Below are 22,946 nucleotides of genomic sequence, written 5' to 3' on the forward strand. Positions count from 1 at the left end.
TGCCTAATTAAACAAACCTGAATTATTCTTTTAGGTGGGACCAACCTTTCCCTGCTTGCGACCTTCTTTTTTCACACCATTTAGAGATTCAGTAATGTATCAAATTCAGAAACATGGTCTATATTGGCAAAATAAAGAATTATTTAGGTCAGTGACTCTCAACTTCAGGAGACACATTTATATAATGAGCATTTCAGAATCACCTACAGAGATTTTTCCAACCACTCCAGCTATCTCTATTCCTGTTCCTCCCCTCAAGGCTGAGATCTCCTCTGGTTGGGATTCATGGGCAACAGGAACTTCTGCTGCTGATGTGAGAACGCCATGTCCCTCCGGAGCGTGGGATAGAAAGGGCTAATGTCATTTCTATAATTACTTCAAGTTTAGACATCTTAACATCCAGATGTTTCAATTATTAAGGGCAAATTGAGTTTTCAGGATTATTGTAACAATTTTTTAATGTTTATTAGCATATGTCAAACTGAAGCATTTAAACGAATTGCTAAAATACCAAACTAATTTAAAGATGGAGTGTTTTTGAAATTATATATAGGGGAAATAATGCTTTCTGCTCATAGATTCATTGCCATGTAGAAGTGGAAGTTATTATAGGGCCGCCTGTGTCTGACTCCATCCTGTACGAGGAAACTGGATTTATAGTCCCCAGTCATCAGTTAGCCACAGGCTCAGAACTCTGGGACTGGAACCAGAGATGCTTGTCGCCAGTAAATATCAGTTGTTATAATTTATTTTATTCATTTTCATAACAATGACATAAGGCATAGCCTCACATTCGTTATAAGTGTAAACAGTGTGCTAATATCCATCCGTTTTCTTTTCAGGTCGAACATGAGAAATGTTGTGACCAATATCACTTTGCAAGGGAGCAGCGAAGGGTCCTGATATCAAATTGGAATAAGAATAGGAGGGATTTTATACAGAAGGCTGTGCTGACACTTGCCGAGGCCTGTGCGGCTCATGAAATGGAGAGCACGTTGGCTAAGGACAGGAGAAAGCAACAGGATTTGTGTGCTGACCTGAAAGCCAAGGTGAGATGCTTTGCACAAGGTATTTCAGTGTTTTCATGGGTATTCGTTTAAGGATCCACTTTTCCCTCTTGTTCAAATTCTAACTGAAGTTCACTCTCTTTAAAAAGCCTATTTTGAATAAAATTATTAGTTCAAACCATCAACAATCAAGAATTTCATGTGGTTCAAGCTGAAGTTCCTGTAACAGGAGCTTAATATCGAAGTCCTGATTGGGAGATGATAGCCAACTCCAAACCATTCATGCTGCACTCCAGAGTGAGGTGTGGGGCGAACACGCAGAGTATAGTTGTAAAGTTACCGTCTGATGCTGGCTCAAAGGAACGTGAACCTCTCATTCACACTTAAAAAAGCGTCAAGTTATGGAGAGGAAAGAGAATCTGTGAGGAGATATGTTAGGAGAGCTTGATGGGCTGTGTGTGAGTCCTCAATAAAGTGAGAGGGTGAGGAGATGGGGTTTCCTTCCTCCTCAGACCGAGTGAGGCGCCTCCAGGACGGCTGGGGAGTTTCGTGGGTCACCCCTGTAGTTGGAGGCTTGTGGACTGGTGTCTGATGCTCACAGGGGAATGCAGAGGAGCTGCCTCAGTGGCTCCTCTGATTTTAATTTTTCCTATCCAGCGGCACAGTATATGCTTCCTTTATTTGTCTTTTTTTTTTTTTTTTTTTTTTTAGTTTCTTTTTACAGGATCTTATGATTTTCTGAGTACAGGCCTTTTACATCCTCGGTTAAATTTATTCCTAGGGATTTTATTATTTTTGAAGCAATAGTGAATGGGATTGTTCTTTTTGTTCCCCTTGATGATAGTTCATTATTGGTGTATAAAAAATGCAAACAACTTCTGAACATTTATTTTGTATGTTGCTACTTTACTGAGTTCATTTATCAGTTCTAGATGTTTTTGGTGGAATCTTTAGGGTTCTCTATGTACAATTTATTGACATGTACAGTATCATATCATCTGCAAATAATGATAATTTTACTTGTTTCCAACTTGGATGCCTTTCATTGCTTCTTCTTGTCTGATTGCTGTGGCTAGGACTTCTAGTATTACGTTGAATAAGAGTGGTGAAAGTGGACAACCCCTGTCTTATTCCAGATCTTAAGGGAAACACTTTTAGATTTTCCCCATTGAGTATGATGTTGGTTGTGTGTTTGTTATATATGGCCTTTATTATGTTGAGGTATGTTCCCTCAATTCCCAGTTTGCTGAGAGTTTTTATCATAAATGGGTGCTGGATTTTGTCAATGGCTTTCTGTGCATTTATTGATATGATCATATGATTTTTACCCTTCATTTTGTTTATGAATCACATTGATTGATTTGTCAATATTGTAGAAATCTTCATCCCAGGATTAAATGCCCACTTGATCATGGTGGGTGATCTTTTTAATGTATTACTGACTTTGGTCTGCTAATATTTTGTGGAGAATTTTTGCATCTGTTTATTAGGGATATTGTCTTATAATTTTCTTTCTTTATAGTATCTTTATCTGGTTTTGAAGTTAGGATTATGCTGTCTTTGTAAAATGAGCTTGTGAGTCTTCCCTCCTCTTGAATTTTTTTTGACTAGTTTGAGAATGACAGGTATAAGTTCTTCTTTGAATGTTTGGTAAAATTCACCTGTGGAGGCATTTGGTCCAGGACTTTTGTTTGTTGGGAGTTTTTTGATTACTGCTTCAATTTTGTTAGTTGTAATCAGTCTGTTCAGATATTCTGTTTCTTCTTGATTCAGTTTTGGAAGATTGTATGTTTCTGTAAATTGATCCATTTCTTCCAGATTGTCCAGTTTATTGGCATGTGGTGTCAGTCTTTTTTTTTATTTCTGATTTTACTTATTTGGGTTCTCTTGCACTCATTTTTATTGAATAAATACTTGGGAGTGGAATTGCTGGATTATAAGACTCAGGTGTGTTTAGCTTTAGTAAATATTGTCAAATAGATTTTCAAAGGGTGGTTATAGAAATTTGCAACCAGTTTCAGTTCCATATCCTCACCTACATTGGTATGGCCAGTCTTTAACTTTAGCTTATCTGGTGGAGGTGTAGGAGTACCTTATTATGGTTTCTATTTGCATTTAGGATAAAGATATTGAACAGCTTTTCGTATGTATTTTGGCCATTTGGATATCCTCTTTTGTAAAATGCCACTCAGGTCTTTTGCTTATTTTTTTTTTCTATTGGGTTGTCTTTTTTTTTTCTTATTCATTTGTATTTTCTGTATGCAAGTTATATTTCTTTTTATTTGCTCTCAGTCTGTGACTTGTCTCTTCACTCTCTTAATGGTGACTTTTGATGAACAGAACTTCTTAATTTAAATAAAATTCTGTTTTCTTTTTAATTTTTAAATGTGTTTTATACAGTATAGTCACCCCTTTAAGTGTACTGTTTTATGAGTTTTGACAAATGCATGACATCACCACAATCAGGATATAGAAATGTCCCATCACCATTCAGAAATTCTTCATGCTCCTCTGTAGTTAGCCCCTCATCTACCTCCAGCCTTTGGCAAGGAATCTCTGCCCCTGTAGCTTTTCCTATTCTAGAATGCCATAGATGTAACCCTACAGTATGAGTCTGGCTTTTTTCACTTAGCATAATGCATTTGCAATCTAACCATGCTATTATATATATTACTAGTTCTTTTTAAATTCTGAGTAGTATTCCATGGTATGCTTTATCACCATTTATCCACTCACCATTGTTTCCAGATTGGGGCAACTTGTGTTACTTTGTTTATAGCCTGTGCCTGAAGGAGAGACTTGCCACTCTTGTTCTTTCCCCTGCAGTAGATTCTCAGTAGACACTTGCCAGTCTGGTAGGGGAAGAGGCATTCTGCTCTCCTGGTTCAACCTCAGTCTCAGTCAGGCAGGACCTATGTCCCTGGGCTTGAACCTACTCGGTGATCCTGCCCTCCTCCCCATGGCAAACAAACCCCGCCTGGTGTCTTGGTGGCACCTGGGTGGGAGAGAGCTTCCTGCCCCTCCCCCTGGGGAGGAGGGTTTCTTTGTTCCTCTTCCTCAGCTGTAAGGAGTCCACCCCCCGGCCTGCTGAGTTTGCTGCTCTTCATCTCTCCCCACCCCTGGGGGCTTTTGTTCCTCCCTCACCCACTGGCACCACCTTAGGATGCTTCCTCTGCTGCCCCATTCTGACCCTGATGTTCTTATGAGCATTCTGTGAGGTTTGTGGAGAAAAATCTGTAAGGGGGTGTAAATTCCCCTTGTGTCTGTAGCTTCCATGGGTTCCTCTACACAGCAGCAAATTAGTAAAAATTAACTATGAATTTGTTGTTGGCGAAATGGCACCAGATGTTAGACTGCTGGAGTCAGACTGGACCTTGGTTCAGCAACTTCAGTACTGGCTAGGAAAGAATTCAGATTCAAGACTCCAACTATAAGAGGGTCACAGAGGTAGAAGAAGTGAGTGGTAGAAGAAATGGAGTCAGGAAACAAGTTGCAGGGGCAAAAGAAGGGCCCTTGGAGCTTAGGAAAGAGGAAGGTAAAGGTTGGGGGAGGAGGGGGAGAGGAAAAGGGAAAAAGCACAGGCATGCTCCTGGGACTGGGGGCAGAGAGAGCAGGCTGGGTCCTCTATCCTAGTGGCTTTTAAGGGTGAAGATTTTAGGGGAGGATCCAATAGAATATTCATCAGCTTTCCACTGGTGTCCTTTCAGGGTCGTGGGCTTCCCTGATTGGTTGGTGCCCAGGGAGGGGTCATTAGTTAATGTGGCTGGTCCTGAGGTCAGCTCTGGCCTCGCTTGTCTGGTTTTGCTGCTTTTCTGGGCCTGGAGCTGAACCACAACCTAAGCCTTGATGTATTTGATGTGGGTCAGATCCCCGTTGTCCTGGGGCTTAATGCTTAGGGGCTATTCTTCAGCCTCCTTATTTGTTCCCCCTCTAAGAGCATGGCTAGCAATAAGAAAATTCAGGGGGTCTGAACCTCATGACCACCGATGTGCTAGAGGAGAAAAGGTTGCCCTGGGGGCGAGGTCCTCATTTTCCCTGTTTCGTTCATTACAGGCACCAGGGGCTTTCTACCCTGGTGACCTTCTGTACCTGGCCCATCAGCCTTGCTCTACTCACGGCTGTGTAACTGCCTACCACAGAGTCATTACAGAGCGTTAGCTGCAATCTTCTTCCCCACTCCTCTGGAGGCTTGTCTTCTCAGGTACTCTGCCTCAGGCAAGCTAGTTCTCTCATTGCCTCTCTTCTCGGAGCCACCTGGTTTTCTTAAATCTCATGCTACTTTGTTTCCCTGTGGCCTCTACTCTCTGGTGGGTTCAAGAAAAGTTCTGATGTTATAGGTTATTTCGCTTTTTATTGTGGTTAATGTGGGAGCAACATTTTTCTACATCCTAAGTGGAAGCTGGAATGACCTCATGAAATGTTATCTATCAGTCTTTTATGTACCCTGTTTAAGAAATCATTGGTAGTGGCAGGGGTCATTTTCAAAGGCATTCTGACTGAGATTTTTCTGTCCAGCAGGGCTCCTGCCACAGATAAGGAGGCCCCCAAAACAGTGCAGGGGAACTACAGTAGATGGGAATCTGATAGGTGGAAGTGAAGGAGCTAGTCAGAGGAAGATGTGTGTGGCCCACACCAGGAGAATTTTTCTGAGAACAGTTCAGCTCACAATCATGGCAACAGAACTAGCAGGAGAGCAAGAGTCAGCATTACCCACCTGCCAGGTTTGCTTGGGACAGTGTCAGTCACCAGTATGATCAGCGGTCCTTTCCTTGACCTCACTTCTCCTTTCCCCTCCCACCTGTGGACTGAGGGTCTAAGCATCCAGGGAATGAAAGATGTCATCTTCTGAATAAAGAGGGAAGAGTTAATTAATCTTGGAACAAGATAACTTAATTTTGAATCAAGACTGTATTTTGTGACTTCAAGTGACTTTGGGATCCTCTGTAACCCAAGAGGGAGTCATGGGCTCTGTCACTACTTTTCATGTAGTGACAGAAACATCTGAATGGGGGACAAACATAATGCTGTGTTTTTATTATTTCCCTCACATTGTGCTGCTCAGTTTGTCAGGCATTTTCTACAAAGGGTTCCCTACATCTCAGGCCTTTCAATAGATGCTTAATAGGTATTTTCTCTTTTTACCGTCAATGACAAATCTAAGTTAAGAGGTGCAGGGGTTTCTGCAGAGCGCCCACCCACTGAAATCAGCTGCTTGGATCCTAGGGACAAAATAGGGAGTGTCTTGTGACCATGGTCACAAGATGGTGAGCAAATATTTCTGAATTTTTGGAGATGAAGCCTCACAGGATTACACGTGGGCAGAGAATGGAGAAATTGATGCATAAATTAAACTGTGCTAAAATGGATTTTATTTCCCATAGAGATGGTGTTATCATTGGTGTTTGTGCTCCTGATCAGGGACTGAGGTGCAAGAATGTATAGCTAGGACCAAAAATACATCATAAAAAAGGGTAACTTTATCGATTCTAATAGTAATTTAAAATATCAAGTTATACTCATGATTTTTTTTTTAACCTGGAAGGAAACTTGGAGATTTATCCCTCTCCTGCATTTTCCAAGTCTGAAAGCTGAGTCCTGAGAGATAAAGTGACTTGCCTGAGGTTCACGCCAGCTCATTTGACTTGAAATTCAATATTATCTCAGCCCTACAAAGCTTTGTATACAATCATCTTACAGAATAATAGAAGATATTTATTATGCTGTGGGCTCCACTGTGCTATAAAATAGACCCAGAGAATGTGAAAAATATCACTTCATTGTATCATAAATTTGACCTTTCTAAAACTAACATGCTAGCTATAATAAACATTAATTAAACATTTAACCATCATTTTGTTCTCGGTCTTGGAATTTAAAAGGGCTTCTAGGGGTTGATTTAGATGGTTTGTGTCTTTTAAGAATAGTGCTAGAAGAATTTCGAAATAATGAATTTTCTTTCTCTTTTTCTCTCTTTCTATTTTGCTGTTCTACCAGTTATAGTTGCTGTAGCAAATAGAGCAGCCGTGGGCAAACCGGCCGTTTGAAATGAATAAAACTAAAAAAAAAAAAAAAAAAGACTGTACCCTTTTATATAATGATGTTTACTTTGAATTTATATTAGTTCACACAAACACTCCATCCATGCTTTTGTTCCGGCCCTCCCATCCAGTTTAAGAACCCATTGTGGCCCTGAGTCAAAAAGTTTGCCTACCCCTGAAATAGAGGCTTTTAGGCTTCTTGCCAGAGGCGTAAGATGGAAGTGGGGGAGTAGAACTCTCATTCTTCTCCCACAAAACCTGCTCTTTGATCTCCTATCTTTCCCAGACTACCAGCCCCTCCCTAGTGTCCAGCCCAGATCACTAGCGAGGTGCGGGCTTGCTTCCTTGGCAGCTGGGGAAGCGCATTCCCAGATCCCTCACACAGATGATGTATGTCCTCTGCAGCCATGCCGGGTGGCCAGGTGCCACTAGGAAAAGTCAGCTTCACCTGGACTCTCAGTGCCACAGGAGAGGCCGTAGAACTGTCTTTAGTTTGCCAATTCCCCCCATTCCTCTTATGACTGTTTCAAAGGGTCACCAGTCCTTACAAGACCCTTACCTATCACCATACGCTGTTCCCACCGAATTCCCAAGAGACTATCCACCTCCTATTTTATCAATGAAAAGAAGTCATGGAGAAATGAAATTGACTCCCAATTCCTGCCTCTCCACCCTATGTCTTTCTGTTTCCTGTAGCCTCTTGCCTTCCTCCTGATGGGTACTGTGATGCCTTCTACCTGTTCATGCCCAGTCCTTCCCTCTAATGTTCGGGATTCTGATCCATGCAAGCACTTTAAAACTCAGTTCTAATGTTTATCACTTTCCTTATTTTTTTTTCGTCTTATTCTGTGTGGTATTTCTCTCAGCCTGTAAATATGGTTAAGCCTTTCTTATCCAAATAAAATAGTCTCTTGATTCTAAGTCATCCTCTGGTTCCTGGGTGGTCCCTAATCTCTACCCTTTTGCTTGAAATCAACCTTTTGGAAGAATAATCTATACTCTTTTCTCCAGGACCTCTGACCACTTCTTGTTACCACAATCCTCCCCTCTCTCATGGTCACCAGTGACCTCCATATTAACTAATTTATTCTTCCATCCCGAGTCTAGTGGACCTCTCTGCTTCATTTCTCACTTTTGATCACTTACTCTTTGACATTGTTCACTCCGTTAACATCTAAATAATTATTCATGTTACCACATCTGAAGGTGATTCTTTTGCCCATGTATTGGCATTATTTCTAAAACCCTGGTGTCCTCCAGGTTTCTGTCCTTGCACTTTGCTCTTCTCTCTCTACTTCATTAGCTCCCAAACCCCTTATGACTGTACCTACTGTACATGCTAACTAGAGGACTGGTGCATGTGATTCGTTCACTGGTGGGGGTGTGGCCTGCAGGAATTGGCCCGCTGTGGGAGCATTGCTCATCCCAGTCAGCTGGGCCACTGTGGACCCACCCTCTGAGCAGCTGCTCCCCGGTCCCGCATCTTCCGTGGAGCCGGAGCACTTGCCGGACATCCCCCAAGAGGTCCCAGATTGGAGAGGATGCAGGCTGGGCTGAGGGACATCCACCCCCCTCCCCCCCACCACCACCAGTGCATGAATTTCATGCACCGGGCAGTGTGTGTGTGTGTGTGTGTGTGTGTGTGTGTGTGTGTAATTTCTCTCAACTCTTTTTTCTCATCTCTGGACAGCTCTTTCTTGAACCTCATTTATCTGGCTACATACTGGTTATATCAACTTAGAAGTCTACAGATGCCTCAAATTCAGTGTCCGAAACAGAAATCTTTGTTTTCCCCTAGTAGGTTGTACTTCTTTCTCAAAAATATCTTAGCTTCCTTTTCTCTCTCACCCTCATAGCCTTGTACCAACTTTAGAACATTTTATCTCTTAACTGTCTACTCCTTCCTTCTATCACTGGGCCCTGGAACATTGTTCCTGACTGACTGCAGCTGTCCTCTGACAGCGATGATTCACACCCTGCCCTTTGGGAATCTTTCCTTTAAACCACAGGCAGAATGCTTTACCTCAAGTGCAGTTTGGGTTATCTCATCCCTTGATGGCAACTCCTCAGTGGCATCCCTGTGCTTATAATAATGGCCAAATTCCTTGGCATGGCTTTCGCAGTCCTCAGTAGCATGGACCCCAGCTCCCTCTCCAGCCTCCCTTCTTGACACATTCCACCTCACACTGTACAGTTTAGAAATGCAAAACTCCTTGTAATCTACTCTCCCTCTCCCTTTGTACAATATTTTGTTTCCTGACTCTGTGCTTTTGCTCCTGCTGTTGTTGGCTTTGCCTAGAATGTCCCTCCTACCTTTCTTTGTCTGGCTAAGTCTCATTCATCTTCAAGGTTGAGCTCAAATGTCTGCTATAGGAAGACCTCCTTGAGTTCTTGGCTAGATTCAGTTCTCTCTGGGTGCTCCCTAACCCCTTGTACATAATCCTGACTTGCCAGTGATTATGGCCTACTGAAAAATCCATGTCTCCTGCACAACTGCAAGGAAGAACCCATCTTATACATCTTGGCATTAATACATCCACTCCAATGCCCCTATGCCTTCACCCCCCTCTCCCAATATAACATATGTTTTAGTGCTTGGAACACAGTAGGTGCTCCTATAAAATAAAGTATATAATAAGTCGTAGGCATCTTCTCCCTTTTATAATGCCTCCTGATATAGTACTACTTTCATTACCTTCTTTTTGCCTTACTTATGAGGACGCTTGTTGTAGAAACAAGTATGTGAACATGCAAAGTCATTAAGAAGTAATTACACACACAAACACAAAAGAAGTGAATTTCAATTCTTAATTGTCAATACTGAATATGCTGAGATGTCAAATGTGGTTTTAAAAATAAAACGTGGTAACCTAAAAAGCTGAGGCACATTTTAGGCATGAACTAATTTACCAGGCACTTGTTTTCTTCTCCAGTTCATCTTGTTTTTGTGCTCTTTATCCTCATCACTAGCCAATTGTGTGTCCTAATCAAGAATCCACAGTAGTTAGGAAAGGTAGAAGGTACTTTTTTGAATAAATATTATTTGAACACCCTTTTCTCATTTTGGTAGTTTCTCATAGCATCCACTCCTTCCATGATCTCCCTTCTCCATAGATTTCAGTCTCCTTGGATGCTGGACTTAGGTTTCACAAATCAGATGGTAAATTGTATTTTAATTCAAAATACAGGTGTTTTTTTCAGTTCCAATTCCAGTGATAATGAATGACTGATATCATGGTAAGCAACTGTGTTAACATGGTAAAACACCGTTTGCAGGTATTGGACAACCAGTGGTGGGTAATATCCTTGAAATAAGAAAAGTTTCTAAGGTGAGCCCTAATTCACTCTGGATTTCTTTCTGGTGTCTTTTTTCAAGATGAGGTAGAAATAAATGTAACCCAAGCAGAAAATTATAGTCCTAATAGACTATAGGAAGCAGAGATTGGAGTTTGGGATGTAAAGGTAGCTGAGATTTGGGGTCAAGGTACCACTGATAAAGAAGCAGCAGATAAAGAGCCTCTAAAATGCAAATAAAAATACCTGATGAGTCCTTTGCAACTTGTAAGCTCTGAATATATAGAGTGAGATACCAAAAAGTCAACAGAGAACAACTACTGGGAAGCTGAGGACCTGATGGAGATTTCAGAGGTCCAGCATTTGGGGGAGGTGTAGGTATTCGAGTTCTAGTCCAGCTGAAGAGGAGAAATCTTGGGGAATACTCTAGACATTCCATTACTCTAGAATGGTCTTGCCTTAGGGATATGGGCTTCACTCTGTGATTATGAATAAAACTGAAAGAGACCTAACCTAAAAAAGTAAAAATAAAGCATCAACAAGATCCAGGAGATTTTTTTGGCATTTTAATTGTCTTTTAAATGAAAGATTCAATACTGTTTAGAGAAAAAATAATATAATCTAGAGCCTCTATGATAGATCCTCCACAATGTCCAACACACAATAAAAATTATCAAACACTCAAAGAAACAGGAAAAAGTGACTGATAATAAAACAGACACAGAAATGATCTATATATTGTAGTTGAAAAGCAAGGACTTTAAGATACACTTGATCTTAGCCAAAAGGCCAAGAAGCAATGAGGAACTTCAAAATAATTATGGTTAGCATATTCAAGTAAATGGAAGAAAAGATGGGCAAATGGATAAAAATATTTAATATTTTAGTAAAGAATTACAATATATAAAAATAAATCAAACATATCTTAGAAATGCAAAATACAATACCTGAAATTAAGAACTTATTGGATAAGCTTTAAAAGCAGACAAGACAGGGTAGAAAACATGATTACTGAACTTGAAGACAGGTTAAAAAAAATATTCATACTAAAGCAAGTAAAGAGAAAATTTAAAAAAAAATTAAAAGCAGAATAGAATTGAGACATAAGTGAGATATAGGACATAGTAAAAAGATTGAATATATATGTAATTAAAGTCCCAGAAAGAAGTAAGAGAAAAATGAGAGAGAGGCAATATTTAAGAAATAATATCCAAGAACTTACCAAATTTGATGAACATCAATCTATATTTTCAAGAAGCTCAGGAAACCCTAACATGTATACATACAAAGAAAATTATACAGGGTGCATACTTATCAAACTACTGAAACAAAAGCTAAAGAGAGGTGGAATTATGTGAGGAGACAAGTGAAGGCATAGAGATCCATTTTGCTGGTGTGGCCACGAGCAAAGGCAGCGTACTCTGGGATCAGTGGGGATGGCAGCAATTTCCAAATTGGGCCAGAGGCAGTGTGACTTACCAGACAGCTCTGTGATAGGCAGTTCTGGATGTTATTCCTGGAAGCTTAATCTAGAGCTTACTTCTGTGATCCTTCCAAAGTCTTTGTGAACTTTCTAAAATCCAGTAATTAATACTTTTCTTCTTAAGCTAACTAGTGTGCATTCTGTTGTGTGCAGCTATTAATAACTCTGACCCCAATGCTCTCTGGGTCCTGCTGTGCTTTTCTAACGTGACTGCTTGCTGACTGCAGGTTACATGAGCAGGAGTCAGAACCAGCACTGACTCTTCACTTAGCTGTATAAGATCACATTAAAGAGAGAAGTGACCACAAAAAGCTTACCCATCTGTCACATGGCCTGAGGGAGTAGACACAGGGGAAAGGACACTTTTACCACATAACAATCTATCAGTGTCCATCGTTGTCATTTCTATTTCTGGCATCATCTCAGGGTTATTTTTCCTCTCTTGGTAATGGGATATATAGCAAGTTTCTTCTTGGACATTAGTAATCCTCACATTATATACCTCCTTGATCAGAAAAGAAAAACAACATAATTTAAAAAATGTAGATGTCTAGTTTACCACAGCAATTGGCAAGCATTCAGTAGTTGTTGCCAATTGAGGACATTTGTTCATGAATGTCATGCTGTCATCAACTGTGCCATGAACCATCAGCATAATCAGTGATATCAATGAACCCCTTGCATTACTGGCTTCCCTAAAGCCTCTGCAGTTGGGGGCATCACAGAGAAGTTCTCTGTGGTTAACCATGGCTATAACATTGGCAGGATCAAGAGAGCTCTGAGGAGCCATAGGCATTGATACTAGAGTGATTTTGGGTCACAGAAGCAGATGGTATTTCCTCTGTTTGGCTATATTATGCTATCCATGGCTCTTGGCAGGTAGTTAATTGAAATTCCACAGGGTTTGGGGACTTGCTGAATCTGTGTATTAGTTCCAAGTAAAATACTGAAAATAGCCTTACTCTTAAACTATCTGTTTTAAAAAAGCATAGTGGCTGTATTGGGGTCTATTTTATAAAGTCTAAAAAGAGGCTGTACTTTTTAATGATCTTTGTAATGATAGCCTTATATTTCAGTGACATGTCATAACATCATCTCACAAGATGTTTTGGAAATGAGGATACGTGGTATGGCATACATTATATTGTATGTTTGTATTTTGCTGTGACTTTATGCGATATAACTTCAGGCAGCCATAATCTCAAAGACTGGTAATTTAAGAGTGGAAGCCACAGCTTTGAAAACCAGTATTTTTTTTCAAATTTCTATTTAAAATAGAGACATGTTTACTAAAAAATAATTTTTAAGTGTGTCTCATTTAACAAAATAGAGAATCCAGAAATAGACCCATATGTCCATAGTCAGTTGATTTTCAACAAAGATACAAAGTCAATTCAATGGAGAAAAGGTATTTTTATAAACAAACTAGAGGCCCAGTGCACAAAATCGCGTGGCCCCACCCACCCACGCATGCCCCGTCCATCCGCCTGCTGTCCTGCTGTGCTTGCAGCCCCGCACACCCACCCACTGTACTTGCAGCAGCGCCCACCTCGCCACCCTGCCTGCCTGCCTACCGGCCACCAGCCTTGCTGCGATTGGAGCTTGTGAGCAGCAGGGGAGGGCCCAAGAGGTGCTCCATGCACCTCATGGTGACCAGTCGTTTGTTCGTTTCAGTCGTGATGCCTCTTGGCCTTTTATTATTATGATGGTGTGGGAACCATTGCTTATCCAGATGCAAAAACAAATGAACCTCAGATACATACCTGTGTCCTGTACAAAAATTAATTCAAAATGGATCATTGACCTGAATGTAAAACTGAAAACTACAAAACAAAGGGAAAGATAACATAGGAGAAAAATCTTTATAATTTTGAGTTGCACAAAAATTTTTAAACATCACACCAAATACATTATCCCCTAAAAGAAAAAAAAAATGGACAAATTGGACTTTCTCAAAATTAAGATCTGCTCATTGAAAGACAATGTGAAGACAATAAAAAGACAGGCCTTCGCAATATTTGTCAATGACATGTCTGATGAAGGGCCTGTACCAGGATTTATGGAGAATTCTCAAAACTTAATAACTAAACAAACAACCCAATAAAAAAAGGAGCAGAATATTTGAACACTGACTTCACAAAAGAAGATATATGGCAAATAAGACATGAAAAGTTGCTAAATATCAATAGTCATTAGGAAAATGCAAATTAAAACCAAAATGGGATCTCAGTATATACCTACTAGAAAGTCTAAAATAAAAAAAATCTGGCCATGCCAAATGTTAACAAAGATGTGGAGCAACTGGAATGATCATGCATTGCTGGTGGGAGTGCAGCGTGATACAGTCACTTTGTGATACACTCACACAATTACTCATACACTTGCCAAATGACCCAGCAATTTTACTCCTAGATGTTTACTCATTTAAAATGAAAACCTATGTTTACACAGAAACCTGTAAATGAACATGTGTGGCAGCTTTATTGTAATTACTAAAACTGGAAGCAATCCAATGCCTCAACTGGAGAAGAGATACGCAAGCTATGATACTTCCATATAATAGACTATTACTTAGCAATAACAAGTAATGAACTACTGACACACACAACAACATTGACAGATCTCAAAGGTACGACGCTAAATGAAAAATGCCACACACAAAAGCTACCCATTATGTGATTTCATTTATATGATTGTCTTGCAAAAGACAAAACTGTACGAACTGGGAAGGAGGGACTTCCCCAGTCATCAGGAAGAAGTGAAGGAGAAAACCACCACTGCCTTCAAGTTTATTTTCCAACAATTGGTCCCATGTAACCTCCCATGAACCAGCACTTACTCAGACCTTCCATACATGGCTGCAAGCTGAACAGTGTGGTTTATTTTAGATGGTTATTATCCATCAAAATTAAGAGGTATTACTATGAATAGATAAGAGGGGCAACCAGCAGATCCTATGGCTGTGAGTTGCCAGCAAGGATTTGGTGTTACCTGCCTCCATGAGACTCTACCTCTGCTTTAGGCATTTTCATAAAGGATCGCTATGGACTAATCTCTCTGAGGACAAACACAGGACCCTCGAGTTCTTCGGGAAGGCTGAGTATCTGGTAATTTTTAGAAAATTTTAAGGGGCAAAAAAGACTTGGTTAAGAGGTAACTATATTCCCTAGCTTCTCTTAGTCCCATGGTGTCATTTACCCTTCCTACTCTCCATTTCTCTCTACCTGTACTTGCTTTGTGTGGACAAAGTATTGTAAAATAATTAAGTAAAAGTTTTCTTTGAAACTCATAGGCTAAACCATGTCACATTGCTATTTTTGTAGGTCAGCATGGCTGCATACCAGCACTTTCACATGGTGCCACCTAGTATGTAGACAAGTAGATGTGTTGGCTCCCTTGACACTGTATGTATAATGGTGTATTATATTTTTCTAGAGATCTGATTTTACACGTTATGCATATCTTCCTCCTACCTCACGTTGTCCTCCCTGTGCTCACCTCTCGTTATATTTATGAGATCTCATGTAAATGTGTGTATGCCTATTGCTGGACTCTACTAGTAAACATATGAAGAGAAGGATATATGTTTTATTCACCTTTGTATCACTACTGCCTAACACCGGTTATAATGCATAATAGGTACTCAATAAGCACCAGTATTAATTACATATACCCTCGAATAAGTCATATTTGCATGAAATTGACTTTAGCTTTAAAAAAGAGCTATAGAAAGAATCCTGCATACCCATTTATGTCCTCTGATAATCTACTTATGTGTCCAATTGTTCACATCTGGCTTTCATGTTTGTCATAGTTTTAAAAAGTTTGTATTTTAAAATCAGTTCCTGGTACAAACTCATCTTATTCTGTTCAAGGCAATCCCTATGGCCTTCATAACACCAGAGCTCATTGTGGTTTCTATATATACTTTTCTCCAGCTAGAAACTCAGAGGGCTGATCTATTTGTGTTTTGTAGTTTGCCCTTTCACCCTAGCATTGTTTGATTGAGGAAACTTTAGGCAGTGAATGAGAGAATAATTGGGTAGAAACACTGATTCCTTGCTCTTAGCCCCAGATAGCACAGAAGTCTTTTAGCAAAAGAATTTCAAGTTTAAGATTGACAGGTTATAAGTGAGTGGATGAGGTCATCTTTTTAATGTGTCATATATTTTCATAGCACTCTGGATGAAAATGAAGAAATGAAATATATTGGTTATTGAAGCAAATCTCTGTTTTGATGTCTGTGGTATTTAAGTAGTGAAGCATTTAGTACTCTGAACACAATGATTGCTTGGCATCAGGCTGATTTTAATCCAGTGAATTCCCATCCGAGTATTTTCACTGTAGACTACTTGAGAACATCTCCATTTTGTAAATGTCTAAAATAATGTATATCAAATTTCTCCTGTTTTTGTCTTCTTATAACAGATGTTACATTTGGATTTGTTTGCTTAATGGAAGTTCTTTGTTGTGGGTGAGAGAGGCAGACTAAGGAAGGGATAAAGTTGAACAAAAAAAAAATGAGAAAAATAATCTGTTGGTGCCTGAAGCATTTATAATAAAGAGAATCAAATTTCCGGGCATGAAAGAACCATAAGAGACATGTTAAAAGTGATTCCTCTGGGCTCTGTGCCTATTTCTTTACTTTAACAAAAGACGGAATTTGTAAAAGACATAGGTTGAATGGCTGAGTATTTAAAAGTGGCACAAGTTGCTTGTTACTATTTACTTAGTGATTATTATGAAAATTATTTTCCTTTGTATATAGCATAAGTCATTCATTTATTTAGTCACCAAATATTTTTTGAGCACCTGCACTGTGCCAGGCACTGTGATAGGCACTAGGCACTCAGAGATAGATACAATGCCATCAGGGATCCAGATTCTAGTAGGAGATACAGGCATGTAAACATACAGTTATTATAGAGGGTGGTAAGTGCCTTGGGAGAGAGAAGTATGAAATTATGGGAGCACAGAGGAGGGTACATAGCCTACAGGAGGAGACAGCAGTCTTAAGCTACAGGAGAGGCAACCGTTTGAACTAAATCCTAAAGGATGGTCTTCATTAGCTTGGTAAAATGAGAAGTGGGAGGACATTCCAGACCTGGGGACAGATGAGCCAGTCTCCCATAGATCAGTAACCAACATGTCAGGGTTCAATAGCAGTTTGTTGTTTCTTTTTCATAAATTGTGGGCCAGAGAATAATGGGATGAGGGCTAGAAAGGTGCGTGTGTATTGGATCTTGCAGGGCCCTGTGTGCAATGTCAAGGCGCTGGAGTTTAGTCAACGTGTGTAATGTGAAGCCATTAAAGAGTTTTAGTAGGAAACTGACAAGTTTAAGATCAGTCTGATAGCTCTGTGGAAGATGGATTTTATGGGGACAGGGCTAGTGGAAGGGAGGGAAGTCAGGCATCTGTGGCCATAGTCTGAGTGAAAGATGACAGTGGTGTGAACTAGAGTGATGATTATAGAGATGGAGGAGGAAGGGATGGCGGGATATTTACAAAGTTAAATCAATAGAATGGGGTGAGGGAGAAGAAAAAGCCAAAGATGGCCAGGTTTATAGCTTTCATTATTGAATGGATGATTCATTCATTTGCTCTTTTGTTCATTCATTCATACAATCATTCATCCACTCAGCAAATATTTAGTGAGTGCTGAGTATATGCTGGCATATTTCTAAATACTGGGGAGTCAAACATGGAAAAAAAACAGAAACCCAACCCTAAATCTTAACCCTTAGGTTGTGCTGCCTCACTTTAGCCTCTGCAAATGGCAGCACCCACTCGAGTTGTGCTCTGCATTCATTCTTCACAACTACTTGCAGTAGCCCTGGGAATAGCCTTAACACATTTGCAATATTAATTTTCAAATCATAATTGGACTTAAGATATCTGTCATAATTAGTCCTAATAAGTTTTGCCTCTTAAGAGAATTTCTTGCATTCTGTTTCATGCCCTGGCACTTTCTGTGTGGACTTAATATTTCCAGGCCTCACGTTTTTGTCTGTAAAAGATGAGACTTGGACTAAATTATCTCCACCTCTAACATTCTGTGATTCACATGTAAATGCAATTTTAGTATCTCTGTAGTGCATTTGCATCTTTGAGTGAATTTTTAGTAATTAGCTGGTCAATTTGGAATTTGTGTATAGGTTGTTAATTAGCATGAAGCATCATACATTTTCTCCTATTTGTCATGTTAACAAAACGTACATTTTCTAAAACAAATGTGTGGCATTTAAAATAATGAGGCTTAGTCTGACCTAAGAGACCTTTTTAAAGTCTGTTCCAGCACCATGATTATCTGTGTATAAATGACCATATGGGATGCCTACTTACTTCACAATAATTCATATGGCTGAAGAAAGTCCTCATCAGTGACAATAGAAATGCCATTTTGTGTGTCTGAATGGAGTTTCAGCTCTCCTAACGAAATACTTCATACTTGATCTTAAAGTTGACTCAATGGTACAATTAGGCAGTTTTGAATTGAAACTCAATAAACTTCTAGTGTCTCATCCTGGCCTGATAAGACTCTGGAAAAACTTCAAGTCCTATAAATCATTTACAACTAAATAACACTATTTTATATGTTAATGTTTGCATTTAAGTATATCAATTGACTTTTTGGGAAAAGTTAGGCATTCTTAAAGAAAATAAATCAGAAAGCTTGTCAGGAATCTGCAGGTATAGTGGTCATTCTTTGATTTGAAAGTGAATAGATGCTCAGGCCACACACTCTGGGTACTGACAATACTGCTGTCGCTGCACAGGGGTGATTCTGTCTGGGAAAAATGCTCACCACAGTATGTCATTGTGACTACCTATACTTGTCTAAAGTAATAATAATTTCTCCAGAGATATTTTTTCAATTTAAAATTTCCCCATCAAGAATCTTTTTACAAAATACCATGAATAAATATAACCAAGTGCAACTCTGACTTCCAGCTGTCACTAAAGGTCTCCAAAGAATATACTTTGATTGTAAAACTAGATTGATAGAGATTTGGGAAGAAAGAGACTCCCAAAAGCCACAGAGCTGTTAGGCGTCTTTGTTCACATAAATTCCCTAGTAGGAGCCACAAAGAAGTGTTAATATCAAGAAGTGCTTTCTTTCTTTTTTGAGAAAGGAGAAACCTAATTACTACCTAGAAGCGAATGGCCTGGCTCCCACCTGTGTGTACACAGGTTATGAATGGAAACCTATTATATTGCTGAAATCTAAACAATATAACAATTACAATTTAGTTATCTTCCCTAATGTTTCAAAGTATGTTGATGAATATTTTTCTGTCATCAAAGCTATCTTATGAGCGAGCACACATTATTATCCCTAAACTACAGATGAGGACACGGAGCCACAGAAAATTGGCCTGCCAGAAGTGATGTATATGGCATTTGATTTGGGACTAGAAATCGCTCTGCAGGTTCTTAGCAATGCCATTTCCTAAAGACTGCAGGACCACTTGCAGGGACTTAGGGACAAAAGGAAAATACTGCTCAGAAAAAAGCCAGGTAGCATTGTTTCTCCATTCTCCTTTTCCATGTTTCTTTCCTTCAACACTCATGCGAAAGCAAAGTGAGTCAGCCTTGTTGTTCCCAGCTGTGCAAGTATTTTGTAGTTACCTAGCTACTCATTTTATAGTTCATATAAATTCACTTGACGCTGTTGACTTGCACCTTTCTTCTTGAATGTTTCCATCCTTGCTTCTGAGATTCCTCTCTGTCCAGTTTTTCTTTTGATTTCTGTCCACTCCTCAGACTCTCTTGGATTGCAGACATCAACTCCTCTAACAACAGTCTCGTAACCCCATATCCATCTTCCAAAGAGCCACCAGAAAAAGCTACCTGAAACAAAACATTCTGTGATGTTACTTCCCTGCATAAAACTTGTGAATGGCTTCCCATGGACCTTGCAGTGGTTGCCAATGCCCTCAGACCCAATGCCTCCTATTTGTAACAAATGTACTATAACATTTCATTTTTCTCCCAAAATGAAATCCATAGAAAATACTATCAACCTAAACATACAGCTTGAAAACAAAATCACTATCATGCTCTAGCAATAATGTAAAAGGGAAGTAAAAGAAAATAACCTATAATAATAAAAGCATAATATGCTATTTAGACTGGACAGCTGAACGACCTTCTGGACATCCTTCTGGAGGACCTTCTAGGTGAAGCTGCAGTGACAGGGGCTGAGGCAGAGGTTAGAGGTGATCAGGCAGACAGGTGAGCAGTTAGGGGTGATGAGGCAGGCAGGCAAGAGGTTAGGGTCAATCAGGCAGGCAGGCAGAGTGGTTGGGGGCGATCAGGCAAGCAGGCAGAGGCAGTTAGGGGTGATCAGGCAGGCAGGCAGAGGTGGTTAGGGGCGATCAGCAGGCAGGCAAGCAGTTAGGAGCAATCAGGCAGGCACAGTGGTTAGGGGCGATCAGGCAGGCAGGCGAGCAGTTAGGGGCGATTGGGCAGGCAGGCAAGTGGTTAGGAGCCAGCAGTCCCAGATTGCGAGAGGGATGTCTGAGGGATACTGGATTGTGAGAGAGTGCAGACAGGGTTGAAGGACACCCTCCCCACACCCCATGCACAAATTTTGTGCACTGGGCCTCTAGTCCTATCTAATAAAAGAGAAAAATGGTAATTAGCCATACCTCAGCTACCCTTCTCATTGGCTAATCAGGGTAATATGAAAATTAACTGCCAGCCAAGATGGCGGCCGGCAGCCAGGCAGCTTGAAGTGAACATGAGGCTTGCTTGCTCCAGTGATGGAGGAAGCCAACCTTCCCTGCCTGCCGCTGCCGGCCTCTGAGCTTGCAGTTTGTAACATTGTTACAAATATAGAAGCTAAACAAAAACCCAGAAACCTGCTTTCAGCCAGCCGGGATCTCAGAGCTGGAGTTGAAACAGTGTTTTGATTATAGAACCCAAACAAACCAGATACCTGGTTTCAGCAGCCGAGGCCTAAGAGCTGGAGCCAAGCCTCAGAGCTAAAGCTGGCCCAGAATAAAAAAAAGAAAAAAAGAAAAAAAGGAGCGGTTGGGAGCTTCAGTCACTTGCCAGCCTGAAAACAGCCCTCAGCCCCTCACCCAGGCGGGCCAGGCACCCAAGTGGGACCCCCACCCTGATCTAGGACACCCTTCAGGGCAAACCAGCCAGCTCCCACCCGTGCACCAGGCCTCTATCCTATATAGTAAAAGGGTAATATGCCTCCCAGCACTGGGATCAGTGGAGCCACGAGGCCTCTCGGCACTGGGATCAGAGTAACGGGGCAGTGCCCAAACCCCCTGATCGCCCTGTGGCACTGTGTGTGACAGGGGGCGGGGCCACAACCTCCCTATCCGCCCTGCTCTGTTCATGACAGGGGAAGGCGCCCCAACCCCCTGATCAGCCCTGCTCTGTGCCTGATAGGGGGGAGCTCCCCAACCCCCTGATCGCCCTGTGGCTCTGTGTGTTTCAGGGTGCGGCGCCCCAACCCCCGCCTTCCACGGGCCCTGCTCTGTGTGTGACAGGGTAGAGCCATAACCTCTCCATCGGCCCTGCCCTGAGTGTGACAGGGTGTGGCGCCCCAACCCCCTGATCCGCCCTGCTCTGTGTGTGACAGGGGCCGGTGCCCCAACTCCCCTATCGGCCCTACTCTGTGAGTGACAGGGGGGAGCCCCTCAACCCCCTGATCGGCCCTGCTCTGTGTATGACAGGGGGGAGCTCCCCAACCCCCTGATGGGTCCTGCTCTGTGTGTGACAGAGGGGAGCTGCCCAACCCCCTGATCGGCCCTGCTCTGTGCATGACAGGGGGCAGCGCCCCAACGCCCTGATTGGCCCTGCTCTGTGTGTGACAGGGGGTGGCGCTGCAACCTCCCCATCGACCCTGCCTTGAGTGTGACAGGGGGCGGTGCCCCAACCCCCCAATCGGCCCTACCCTGAGCGTGACTGAGGGTGGCATTGCAACCTCCCGATCTGCCCTGCTCTGTGCATGACGGGGCGGCGCCCCAACTCCCTAATCAGCCCTGCTCTGAGCCCGACCAGGGGCTGCACCTAGGGATTGGGCCTGCCCTCTGCCACTCGGGAGCAGGCCTAAGCCAGTAGGTTATCTCCCGAGGGGTCCCAGACTGCAAGAGGGCACAGGCTGGGCTGAGGGACCCCCCCCTCCCACGAGTGCACAAATTTTTGTGCACCGGGCCTCTAGTCTATAATAATAAAAGCATAATATGCTAATTAGACCAGAAGCCCTTCTGGATGTCCTTCCGGATGACCTTCCAGGCGAAGCTGTGGTGGCGTGGGCAAAGCCCCTTGCATGAATTTCATGCATCAGGCCTCTAGTTTAATATAAAATACTATGTATTCCAATGTTTAAATGTTTGGGTGTAACACCACCAGAAGCTACAATGGTCAGATGCTGGCACCCATATGTGAATCACAGAGGCTGTGCTGTCTGTAGCAGCCGATGAAAACAGACATGTATATTCATGACTCAAATCTATGAGCCGTGTTGCCATCAGAGATGTAATTTTCTAAAATGTAATTTAATGATATAGTTTATAATACTATCTTTTCATGCTTTAATGTAAACATGAATCACCTGAGGATCTCCTTAAACTGCACATTCTGGGGTGGAGTTGGAGATTATGCTTTTCTGATGAGCTCTCATGTGATGACTAAGCTGCTGGTCCATGGACCACATGTTGAATAGCCAGAGCCTGGACGAAGCGAGTTTCATTTGTAACCATAGGCTAATAACATCTATGTTTCAGTAAAATCTTGAAGTTCCATCAAGACTTCATGAATTTTAGCAAGGAGTCATCTATATATTGGAGTAATATACAGATTCTATCTTACGTAATATATTGCTATCTTGGAACATAGAATGGAGAAGGGCCAGGGAGCTGCAGAATAAACACTCTTCCCTTCTTTAAGAAAGAATCATAAATACCACATGATCTCACTCATTTATGGAATATAAAGAACATTATAAACTGTTGAACAAAAATAGATAGAGGCAAAGAAGCATCGAACAGACTATCAAACTACAGGGGCAAGGTAGGGGAGGGTTGGCGGGGAGGGGTAAGAGATCAACTGAAGGACTTGTATGCATGCATATAAGCACAACAAATAGACGTAAGACACTCA

At 41.4% G+C, this 22,946-nt stretch overlaps 1 protein-coding gene across 1 annotated transcript in view; it reads left to right on the top strand.

The window, feature by feature from the left end:
- Positions 1-22,946, top strand: part of CCDC148 (coiled-coil domain containing 148) — a 223,726-nt gene that overhangs the window by 97,171 nt on the left and 103,609 nt on the right. Inside the window, exon 11 of the mRNA XM_081095906.1 lies at positions 843-1,049. Coding sequence (XP_080952032.1) covers positions 843-1,049 — 207 coding nt within the window. The remainder of the gene's footprint in view (positions 1-842; positions 1,050-22,946) is intronic.

This window comes from Myotis nattereri (assembly GCF_964212035.1).
Source record: "Myotis nattereri genome assembly, chromosome: 7".
In the NCBI taxonomy this organism is placed as follows: Eukaryota; Metazoa; Chordata; class Mammalia; order Chiroptera; family Vespertilionidae; genus Myotis; species Myotis nattereri.